Genomic DNA, 12,025 nt, shown 5'->3' on the forward strand with positions numbered 1-12,025 from the left:
CATAGAAACCTGATCAAGGGACTCAGGATCACAAATCTGAGGATTTCCGTGGCCCACTAGCACAACCACAGTCAGGACCAGGCAGAGATCTGTATTGTCCCGCCCAACTCCACACAGTTCTGCCCAGTCTCCAACTTGGGACCTAGGGTAATCACATCAAACCGGGAGAGAAAGAGCCTCTACCATGCTAAATTGGACACAGACAGCTTGGATCTGAATGGCAGAACTGACACGCAGCAAGTTGACTGAGTCCAGGTCTGATCCTTGCACAGCAGGCCTTGGACATCTGACCCTAACTGTGAACAACCCTACTAGCCTGCAATGAGAGCTAGAGATCAGAGCTGAAAGGATGATGGGCCCACAGGAACAATCTCAGAGCAAGCTTGATTCAATGTTTTTACATTTAAAAATTTTTATTCTTTGTTTCTTTTGCTCATTTTTGTATGTTTTATGTTTTACATTTTTTTCTTTTTCTTGTCTTCTCTCTGTTTTTGTTTTTTATATGTTTTCATACTTGCCCTGTTTCTTTTGTTTTACTGATTTCTCTTTTTTTCTTTAGACCTACTGTTTGTGTAGGTGAATTGTATATAAATAAGGAGGTTGGTTGACTTGTGTGTTTGCATGATTGTCTATATGTTTTAGTTTTGTATTTTTCCTCTTCTCTGACTTTGTCTCTTTTCATTTGTTAGTTGGTACATTTGTCTGTTATCCCTCTTACTCTTCTCTCTCTCCACCTTCCTCTTTCCTTCCTCCCTCCCTGTTCCATTTTTTTTTCTTTTTCTTACATTCTTTTGCTTTCAAGGTGCAAATTTACATCTCCACAGCATGGACATATTGCAAGGCAGTGGGAAGGGGGTTCCAGGGTACCCATACACCTGTTGGTGGATACTGGGATCTGCAGATAGATTTGAGTCACAGCTCCCTCCTCAATTAAACATCAAAACTGCAAAAAAGTATAGCCCTCAACCCACAGTCCAGCCTCAGAAATGAACAAAGCTAGAGGATTCACATAAGGAAGAATAGGACATTGAGCAAACAAGTAAAGCAACCCCACCATCCCTGAACAACAGAATTAAAACAGAAGGGGAAAAAGTGGGGATGAAAATCTACACAAATGATGACAAACCAAAAGAATATGGAACTCACACAGACCCCTGGGAGGTTAGACACTGAGAAAACAGACTTCAGAACACAAACAATGAAGAGCCCCCAGAATGATGGGTCACATGCTACAAACTCAGACAACAAGTCATTAATAGAGAGAGTAAAAAGAATTGAGGAGAGACAAGAGGAAAATAGGAAGGGGTTGAAAACTGAGAAAATAGCAGTAAAGAATGCTGTGATTAAAATAAATAACAAACTAATAAGCATGGAAAGCAGAATTAGCCAAGCAGAAGAAATAATCTCAGAGCTTGAGGACCAAAATATAGAACTAACCCAAACTGTCAAAAACAAAGAAAAGAAACTTAAAAAGACAGAACAAAACCTTCAAGAGATGAGGGATGATTTCAAGAGGCCGAACCTAAGAGTAACTGGACTTCCTGAGGCAGAAAGAGAGACAGAGATCACCCTGGAACAAACATTCCGTGAAATCATTCAAGAAAACTTCCCTCATCTCATCAGTGATGCAAAAATTCAAACTAAATAGATTCAGAGAACCCCTGCAAGACAACAAATGAGAAGACCAACTTCCAGACACATAATAATTTGCCTAAAAAAGGTAAGTATAAAGGAAAAAATCCTAAAGACATCAAGAGAAAAAGGTCAGACTACCTGATGGGGAAGACCAATTAGAATAGCAGCAGATTTATCTACAGAAACACTTCAGGCTAGGAGAGTGTGGAGCCCAATCTTCAATGTTCTCAAAGATAAACAATTTCAGCCAATAATAACATACCCAGCTAAGATATGCTTCATCAGCTAGGGAGAAGTAAAATCTTTCCCAGACATTCAATCCCTAAGATCTTACGATATTTCTAGACCAACGCTACAAGAAGCACTTCAGAAAGTATTAAACACAGAAGAAAAGGAAAAAAGAATGACAACATTCTTCACAAGAGGGCAGGAAAAAGATTGAAAACACGTCTGAATCAATGTAAAAATCAAAAGAAAGACAACACACAAGCAGGAACAACAACAACTGTATAAAAACTCATGAAGGATAAACTCTCACATTGCAATAATTAGCCTCAATGTGAATGGACTAAATGCACCACCAAAAAGACATAGAATGGCAAAACTGGATAAAATATCATAAGGCAACAATTTATTGTCTCTGAGAGACTCATCTCACCAGAAAGTACACTAACAGAATCAAAGTAAGAGGATGGGAAGCAAAATTTTAGGTGAACGGAACACAAAAGGAAACTGGAGTTGCAATTTTAATATCAGAAAAAATACCCCTGAAGCTATCAAAAATTTAAAAAGATATAGAAGGACACTACATAATGATAAAATGTTCAATCCATCAACATGAAATATCCATCCTAAACATATATGCACCCAGCATAGGAGCACCAACTTTCATAAAGCAGCTTCTAGGCAAACTCAAAAAAGATATTGACTTTAACACTATCAAAGCTGGGGACTTTAAAACCCCACTCACAACCTTAGACAGATCACCAGTACAAAAAAATCAGCAGGGAGAACTGGAACCTCAATGTGACTCTTGACCAAATTGATACCTACAGAACACTCCACCCAACAACCGCAGAATATACATTCTAATCAACACCACATGGAATGTACTCTAAGATAGACCACATCCTTGGCCATAAATCAAGCATAAACTAATTTCATGAAGTTGAAATTTTGCCATGCACCTTCTCAGTCCACAGCAGATAAAAATAGATATAAACACCAACAAAGTTCCCCCAAAATCCACAAAGACATGGACACTAAACAGCATGATGCTAAGTAACTCCTAGGTCGCCATAGAAATCAAAACAGAGATTAAAAGATACCTGGAAACAAATGAAAATGAAGAAGCATCTTACCAATATCTCTGATATGCCTTGAAATCAGTAGTGAGAGGGGAATTCATATCATTACAAATACGCATGAAGAAAATGGAAAAATCACAAGTTGATAGCCTAACAAGTTGCATAAGGAAGCTGGAAAAGCAAGACCATCAAAACCCTAACTTCAGCAGAAAAATTCAGATCACCAAAATAAAAGCCCAAATCCGGGACATAGAAGACAAAAAGATTATATAAAAAATCAGTGAAACAAAAGGCTGGTTCTTTGTAAGGATAAGCAAGACTGATTGTCCCCTAGCTAGACTAACTAAGAAAAAAAGAGAAAAAGCCCAAATAAGCACAATCAGAAACACAAAAGATGAAGTCACATCTGAACCTGAAGAAATACAAAAGATTATCAGAGACTACTATGTACACTTGTATGGAAACAAACTTGAAAACCTAAAGGAAATGGAGGACTTTCTGATATCACACAACCTCCCTAGGTTGAAACAAGAACAAACTGAGACCCTAAATAGACCGATAAAAATCAAGGAAATTGACTATGTCATAAGAAAACTACCTACATAAAAAAGCCTTTGACCAGACCAGATGGCTTTCCAGCAGAATTCTACAAAACATATAAGGAGAAACTGATACCAATCCTATTGAAAGTATTCCAGGCGATTGAGAAAAATGGAACTCTCCCAAAATCATTTTATGAAGCTAACATCACATTGATATCCAATCGAGGTAAAGACCCAACAAAGAGAGAAAACTACAGGCCAATATTCTTGATGAACACAGATGATAAAATTCCCAACAAAATCCTAGCAAACCGGATACAACAGCACATCTAAAAAATCATCCACCACTACCAAGTAGGCTTCATCCCTGGGATGCAAGACTGGTTCAACATTCATAAGACCATAAATGTAAATAAATACATCCACAGATCTAAAACCAAAAACCACATGATTATATCATTTGATGCAGAAAAAGGTTTTGATAAATCCAGTACCCTTTTTTTGATAAAAAACCCTTGAACATCTAAGCATAGATGGAACATACTTCAAAATAGTAAGAGCCATCTATGAGAAACCCACAGCCAGCATACTGCTAAACAGAGAGAAAATGGAACCATTTCCCCTGAAAACTGGAACAAGACAAGAATGCCCACTCTCACTGCTCCTGTTCAACATAGTTTTGGAAGTCCTGGCTAGAGCAATCAGAGAAAAGAAGGCAGTCAGGTGTATCTAAATAGGAAAAGAGGAAGTCAAGTTATCTCTCTTTGGAGATGACATGATTCTATAACTTGAAAACCCAAGAGAATCTGTCAAAAAACTTCTTGCACTTATGAAGGACTTTGGCAAAGTCTCAGGGTATAAAATGAATGTGAAAAAACAATTGCATTTCTATACACTGATAATAAACAATCAGAAACCTGAAAGAAAAAGCACAATTTCATTCACAATAGCCACACACAAAAAAATGAAATATGTTGGCATCTCCCTAACCAGAGATGTGAAAGACCTTTAAAATGAAAACTACAAAACACTGCTCAAAGAAATCAAAGATGACACAAACAAGTGGAAAAATATTCCATGCACATGGATTGGAAGAATCAACATTGTTAAGATGTCCATTCTACCTAAGGCAATCTACAAATTCAATGCAATACCCATCAAATTACCAGCAACATTCTTCTCAGACTTAGAAACAACAATACAGAAACTCATATGGAAACATAAATAACCACGAATAGCCAAAACAATTCCCAGCAAAAAAAAAAAAAAAAAAGCAGGAGGTATCACACTCCCAGACTTTAAACTTTATTATAAAGCTACAATAATCAAAACAGCCTGGTATCGGTACAAAAACAGGCATATAGAGCAATGGAATAGAATTGAGATTCCAGAAATAAAACCTCAATTTCTCAACCAACTCATCTTCAACAAAGCCTCCACCACCAACCACTGGGGAGAGGAGAATCTATTCAGTAAATAATGCTGGGAAAACTGACTGACCACATGCGGAAGATTAACACAGGACCCCTACCTATCCCCATACACATAAATCAACTCTAAATGGATCAGAGACCTAAGCATGAAACCTCAAGCAATAAGAACCTTAGAAAATACAGGAGACTCTCTTAAGGAAATTGGAAGTGACAACCAATTCCTGGCCAAAACCTGAAGTGCCCATGCCATAAGATATAAGATATACAAGTGGGACCTCATCAAACTGACAAGCTTCTGCAAAGCCAAAAACATCATCAAGAGAACAGGGAGACAGCCCAGAGACTGGGGAAAAAAAATATTTGCCAACTCCATGTCTGACAAAGGCCTAACATGTAAGATCTACTAGGACCTGAAATGTGCTGAAAAGAAAAAAAACAAGCAGCCCCATTACAAAGTGGGCAAAAGATATGAATAGACAGTTCTCAAAAGAAGACATATGAGCAGCCAACAGATGCATGAAAAAATGTTCAGCCTCAGTAGTCATCAAAGAGATGCAAATTAAAACTACATTGAGATAGTACCTAACTCCGGTCAGAATGCCATCATCAATAACTCAAAAAAACCCCCCAAAAGCCCAAAAAAAACAGATGTGGCAAAAAGGGAAAACTTCTACACTATTGGTGGTAGTGTAAACTAGTATAGACTCTGTTGAAATTAGTGTGGCGATTCCTAAGAGTTCTAAAAATCAACCCTCCATATGACCCTGCAACGCCCTACTGGGAATATATCTGGAAGAACTCAAATCACTCTATAAAACAGATACCTGCACATGTATGTTTATTGCAGCATTATTCACAATAGCAAGAACATGGAACCAGCTGGGCTGCCCATCAAAAGAGTACTGGATAAAAAAATATGGTATATATACACAATGGAATATTATGCAACCATAAAAAAGAACAAAATCATGAACTTCGTAGCAACCTGGATGGAATTAGAGTCTATAATCCTGAGTGATCTTTCCCAGAAATAAATAACCGAGTATCACACGTTCTCACTCATAAGTGGACCTTGAACAACTACTGCAATACTGTAAGAAAAGGATTGACAGTAGTGGGAAACTGTGGAAGGGAAGGGGGTCAGGGAGGTGGAATTGACAGTAGTGTAAATCTTCCTGGGAAAGGGGCTGCACACCTCATCAAAAAGGGTACCTGCACAGTGAATATTTGTATACATAACCCTGAAATGTACCCCACAATTTTACAATGAAAACATTTTAAAATTAAAAAAAGCAGCCGGGTTCGGTGGCTCAGCCTGTAATCCCAGCACTTTGGGAGGCTGAGGTGAGTGGATTGCCTGAGCCCATGGGTTCGAGACGCACCTGGGCAACTTGGTGAGACCTCATCTCTACAATAAAATAAAAAATTAGCTGGGCGTGGTAGCGCGTGCCTGTAGTTCCAGCTACTTGGAAGGCTGAAGCGGAGGGATCGCCGGCGCCCAGCAGGTCGAGGCTGCGGTGGCCGGCCGGCCACTGCACTCCAGTCTGGGTGACAGAGTGACTCCAACTCAAAAAAAAAAAAACAAAATTAAAAAAAAACTACTCTGCTACATAACCTTCCATGTACTTCTATTCTATGAATCACACAAGTTCAAATGACTTCCTGTTTACCTCCTCTTATGATTTCAATTGTTAAACCATATTGAAGAAAATGATACTAAGCCCTGGTAGTCCAAGGTGTCTAGTTGGTCTTTGATAGTATTTTACTCAACACAATGGGGAGAACAATATACATACTATTGGTTAGCAGGTGGTTCTGCTGCAGTGGATTGAGGTTCGGCGTACCCCCAAGGCTTTGCTGGCCAGATAGGGCTGCATGAGCAATTCCATGTTGAGGTCCAGGAGCAAAAAGAGGAGATTGCATTTTATCCTTATCCCAGGAAGATTCACTTCCACCTGAAAAATATTTATGGGAACATATTTCAATTTGAGAACTTTACATGATGAGGCTTTTTCATTCTTTTTTAGGGCTGTAATCATTAACACTACCTCTTAGAAAGTTATTATTGTTAACTCATTTTTATGGTAGTTTCAAAAACTTTCAAAGTCTGAGGATTTAATCCACTACTAGGGAAACTAAAACATTCTCTCTAATAATATAAGCCCTCTTGGCTTACTGATAGACTCAAGAAACCTGGAATCATAACAAATAGCTTTTTAAAGCAATTACATGTTGAGAGCCATTTACTTATTTTATCAGACCCTGCCCTCAAAAAAGCAAATCTGTTTATACATAGCACAGCTTTTGTACAGGGTAAACTGGATAAAAAAGGAAACCATGGCTTCCAATTTAAAATTGTATTTACTTTGATCATCCATGCTAGAGAGTGAAGTCAAGTGTGCATAAGTGCAAACTTTATATCATCATAATCTACAGTGGCATAACTATTTCATCTCGCACTTAGCATACTGTGGTGGTGGAGTAGAATCATTGTTTTAAACCACACAGGAAACAAAAACAGAATTATTCCCAGGACATTCTTTTAAGTAGAATACTTTAAACAGAAGGGTAAAGAGTTGAATTCCACTCACTGCGTAGCAGATAGTCTGGCTTTAGAAAATAAAATGGTTTTGCGGGCAGCTCCATCTACTTGCTTGATGTGCTTTATTCATTCAGGGGTCAGTAGTTCTGACCCCATTCCCATGCTGGAATCGTGACATTAGCATCTCCACCTGGCTGACACTATCCCATCTGCTGCCTAAAACTCTGACACTGCTTTGTGTGGGTTTTTGGTCTGAGACCCTTGGGAATTCTGTAAAATATATACTGGTTTAAAAAAGAAGTAGAAAAAAAATCAATACACTATATTCTCAAAATTCAATATTGTAATTATCCTCACTTATTTGTGCTCCCTCCCAGGCTTTCTTTATATGTATACTCATTTTTACATTATAAACACTCTGCCATTTTGCTTTAGGCATAATATTTACAAAGTGTAATGGCTACAAAGTGGTCTGCTGAGTTAATATACTATAATTTATTAAATACTGGACCCTAATTTTGCTTCAAATTTGTCAGTACTATAAACTACATTATGAAAAAAACATTTATGTGAATTATTTCCTTAGAATCAATTCCCAGAGTGGGATTTCAGGCTCAAAAATGACAAACATATGTATTTCTTTTTTCAAATATCACATTTACAAAAGCAGTTTTCAGAGTTTTAGCCTTTTCAGGGAAATATTTTCAGGCCAAATTGGTATCCCCTCTCAAAATCTAAAATTTATTTAAACAAATTGCGTACTAGAATCTCTGAGAGGAATTTTAACTTTTCTGCCCACTCATCCACTCTTACCCCAGGTCTCGGAATCTACTTCCTCTTCAGGACTTTTTCAATCTCCTTTGTGGCCAAAGTTAATCTCTATAGCAAAAGTGGGAGTCTTGACCATTCTCCAAATAGATGAGTTCAAACAAGGAATTCTCAGATTCTTCAGCAGTTTAGATAAAGATTGATAGGTACCCGGCCCTGCCTATATAGACAAAGTTTTTCCAATCAAATTGGGAAGAAATAAGTAGTTAATTGTTCAGTTCCTGCTATAAGCTATTCACTTAAAATGCAGAGATACTTAGAAGGTAAAAAAAAAAAAAAGTTTGAATTTGGTAGACTGACTTAATGTACCAGAAACCATTTCCTTGATTATGTTGAGGTTTGGTATGTACACTGAGAATGTGCAACACTCCTATGATTACATCAACTGTTTTCTTTTTTCATCCAGGTGTTTGCTGTTGTACAGTTACTGCCTAAGATCAAGGAAGGTAATATGTGGTTTGGTTCATCAACATAATTTAACATTCAAAACTTTGAAATTCCAGTTAAAATCAATAAGACATTGTTATGCTGTAATAAAGAAGGATAGTGGGGAGAGGGGAATATCTTAATAAATGATTAAAATAACCACATGGTAACACTGATAATTCTTTATAGTAACATTGGGCCAATAAACATGATTAATAGCAGAAAATGCAAAAAATTTAAAAGATCAATTGTGAGCAAAACTGGAACCACTCCATCATTTTAGCACTATGTTCAAGATATGAATTATATAATTGTAATTTATAAAGTGATGAGCAAAACTTTGACAAAGAAAGATATCTTTAGAAGACACTAAGTTATACTATATGATATTGATACAGCATTGCACTATCACAGCAGCAACAGCACACTAAAGCTGAGACTATATCAATATTTATTTTAGAACTTGAAAACCTTTTAGTCTAATTCATTATCAAATGTTAGAGTGGACATTAGTCTGATATTTTATACATTACATATTCCAAATAAACTTGAATAGAAATGTTTTTTGAAATCTCGCTAAAGGACTCCAAAGTGTTTTTGTGTGTGCTTTGATGAAAGTTTTGGATGAACTTTTATAAACAATTCTCATCTTTGTTAACTATGTTAATTTTAGAATGAAGGCAGTTTCCAGCTGTCCCTATCTTCATCCAGTATGGATATAAGATACAATCCTGCGTTCTAAAGGGAATGGTATGTGAAGCCTGTAACCTAGGAGTGTGTAATGTTTTTGACATTTGGATTAGAAGTCATTCATTCTCTGGACATATTTTTGTCTTTTGACCTAAAACTCTTACCATTTTTAAGTGTATAAAAATCGACTTCTGACTCAATCTGGAATGTTTGGTGGCCCCAAGTTTTGCACTGCTCTATGTCTCTTTGTATTTTAAATAATCTAGTCTTTTTCTTAACCACTATGTGAAAGGCTTGGCTATCTACCTTCTTTGTCCTATCTATCTGTCTGTCCGTCTATAGCTCTAAATGCATTAGTTACCTAGAGCTGTCATAACAAAATATCAAAGACAGGGTTAATTAAACAACAGAAGTTTATTTCTCACAGTTCCAGAGGTCAGAAGTACAAGATCAAGATTTTGGGGCCAGGCATGGTGGTTCAAGCCTGTAATCCCAGCACTTTGGAAGGCCGAGGTGAGGGGATTGCCAGAGCCTATGGGTTCGAGGACAACCTGGGCGACTTGGCAAGACCTCATCTCTACAATAAATGAAAAAATTAGCCGCGTGTGGTGGTGCAGCACACCTGTAGTTCCAGCTACTTGGAAGGCTGAGGCAGAAGGATCACCTGAGCCCAGCAGGTCAATGCTGGAGTGGCTGTGAGAGTGCCACTGCACTCCAGTCTGGGTGATGGAGTGAGACTCCAACTTAAAAAAAAAGATTTTGGTAGATTTAGTTTCTCTTGAGGTCTCTCTCTTGTTTTGCACATGGCTGTCTTTTTCCTTTGTTCTTACATGGTCTCTCTGTGCAAATTGCCCTTGCTGTCTCTTTTGTGTTTGTTTCCTCTTCTTATTAGGACTCCAATCAAATTGGATTAGGATCCACCCAAGCTCTTGTTTTAATTTAATCACCTCATTAAAAGCCCTATCTCCCAGAAGGGGGGTTGCTGGGTCATATGGAGTGCTGATTTTTAGGTTTTTTTTAGGAATCACCACACTGTTTTCCACAGAGGTTTACAATCCCACCAACAGTGTAGAAGTGTTTCCTTTCCTACATATCTGTTTCAGCATCTGCTGTTTTTTGATTTATTGATGATAGTCACCCTGACTAGAGTTAGGCAGTATTTCAGGTTGGTTTCAATTTGTATTTCTTTGATGACTAGTGAGGCTGAGCATTTTTTCATGTATCTGTTGCCTGCTCATATGTCTTCTTTTGAGAAATGTCTATTCATATCTTTGGCCCACTTTTTAATAGGGCTGTTTGCTTTTTCCCTTTTGGCATCTTTGCATTCTGTGTAGATTCTGGATGTTAGATCTTTGTCAGATATACAGTTTGCAAATATTTTCCCCATTCTGTGGGCTGTCTCCCCACTCTTTTTATGATTTCTTTGGCTTTGCAGAAGTTTTTCATTTTGATGATGTCCCACTTGTCTATTTTATCTTTTATGCCAAGAGCATTTGTGATTTTGATCAGGAATTGGCTGCCTATTTCAATTTCCGTAAGGGTGTCTCCTGCATTTTTTAAGACTTTTATAGTTTGAAGTTTTGTGTTTATGTCTTTAATCTATTTAGAGTTGAATTTTGTGTGAGATGATAGGTAGGGGTCCTGTTTCAGTCTTTTGCATGTGGTCAGCCAGTTTTCCCAGCACTGTTTACTGAATAGGTTCTTCTCTTCCCAGTGGTTATTGGTGGGGACTTTGTCAAAGATGAGTTGGCTGAGAAATTGAGGTTTTGCTTCCAGGATCTCTATCCTGTTCCACTGGTCTATATGCCTGTTTTTGTACAAATACAAGGTTGTTTTGATGATTGTAGCCTTATAGGAAAGTTTAAAGTCTGGAAGTGTGATTCCTCTCACTTTGTTGAATTTCTGTATTGTCATTTCCAGGTCTGAGAAGAATGATGATGGCATTTTAATGAATATTGCATTGAATTTGTAGATTGCCTTTGATAGGATGGACATCTTAACCATATTGATTCTTCCAATCTATGAACATGGAACATTTTTCAGTTGTTTGTGTCATCTTTGATTTCTTTGAGCAGTGTTTTGTAGTTGTCACTGTAAAGGTTTCTAACTTCTTTGGTCAGGAAGATACTGAGATATTTCTTTTTTTTGTATCTACTGTGAATGGCATTATTTGCTTCTCTGCCTGTTTGTTGTGGATGTATAAGAATATGACTGTCTTTTGCACATTTATTTGGTACCCTGAGACTTTGCTAAAGTCCATTATCAGTGCAAGGAGGTTTTTGACAGATTCTGTTTGGTTTTCCAGGTATAAGATCATAGTGTCAGTGAAGAAGATAGCTTAACTTCCTCTTTTCCCATTTGGATGCACTTGATTTCCTTCTCTTGTCTGATTGCTCTAGCTAGACCTTCCAACCCTATGTTGAATAGTAGGGGTGAGAGTGGGCATCCTTGTCTTGTTCTGGTTTTCAGGGGAAATGCTTCTAGTTTCTATCCATTTAATAATTGTTAGCCGGACTCGGTGGCTCAGCCTGTAATCCCACACCTTTGGGACACTGAGGTGAATGAATTGCCTGAGCCCGTGGGTTCGAGACCCGCCTGAGCAGCGAGACCTCATCTCTACAA

At 37.7% G+C, this 12,025-nt stretch overlaps 1 protein-coding gene across 1 annotated transcript in view; it reads right to left on the reverse strand.

Moving 5' to 3' along the window:
* The window catches only part of DACH2 (dachshund family transcription factor 2), a 115,510-nt gene that overhangs the window by 58,140 nt on the left and 45,345 nt on the right, over window positions 1-12,025 (reverse strand). Inside the window, exon 2 of the mRNA XM_008066527.2 lies at window positions 6,714-6,872. Coding sequence (XP_008064718.2) covers window positions 6,714-6,872 — 159 coding nt within the window. The remainder of the gene's footprint in view (window positions 1-6,713; window positions 6,873-12,025) is intronic.

This window comes from Carlito syrichta, unplaced genomic scaffold (genome assembly GCF_000164805.1).
Source record: "Carlito syrichta isolate Samal-C Ts95f unplaced genomic scaffold, Tarsius_syrichta-2.0.1 Scaffold308997, whole genome shotgun sequence".
Taxonomy (NCBI): domain Eukaryota; kingdom Metazoa; phylum Chordata; class Mammalia; order Primates; family Tarsiidae; genus Carlito; species Carlito syrichta.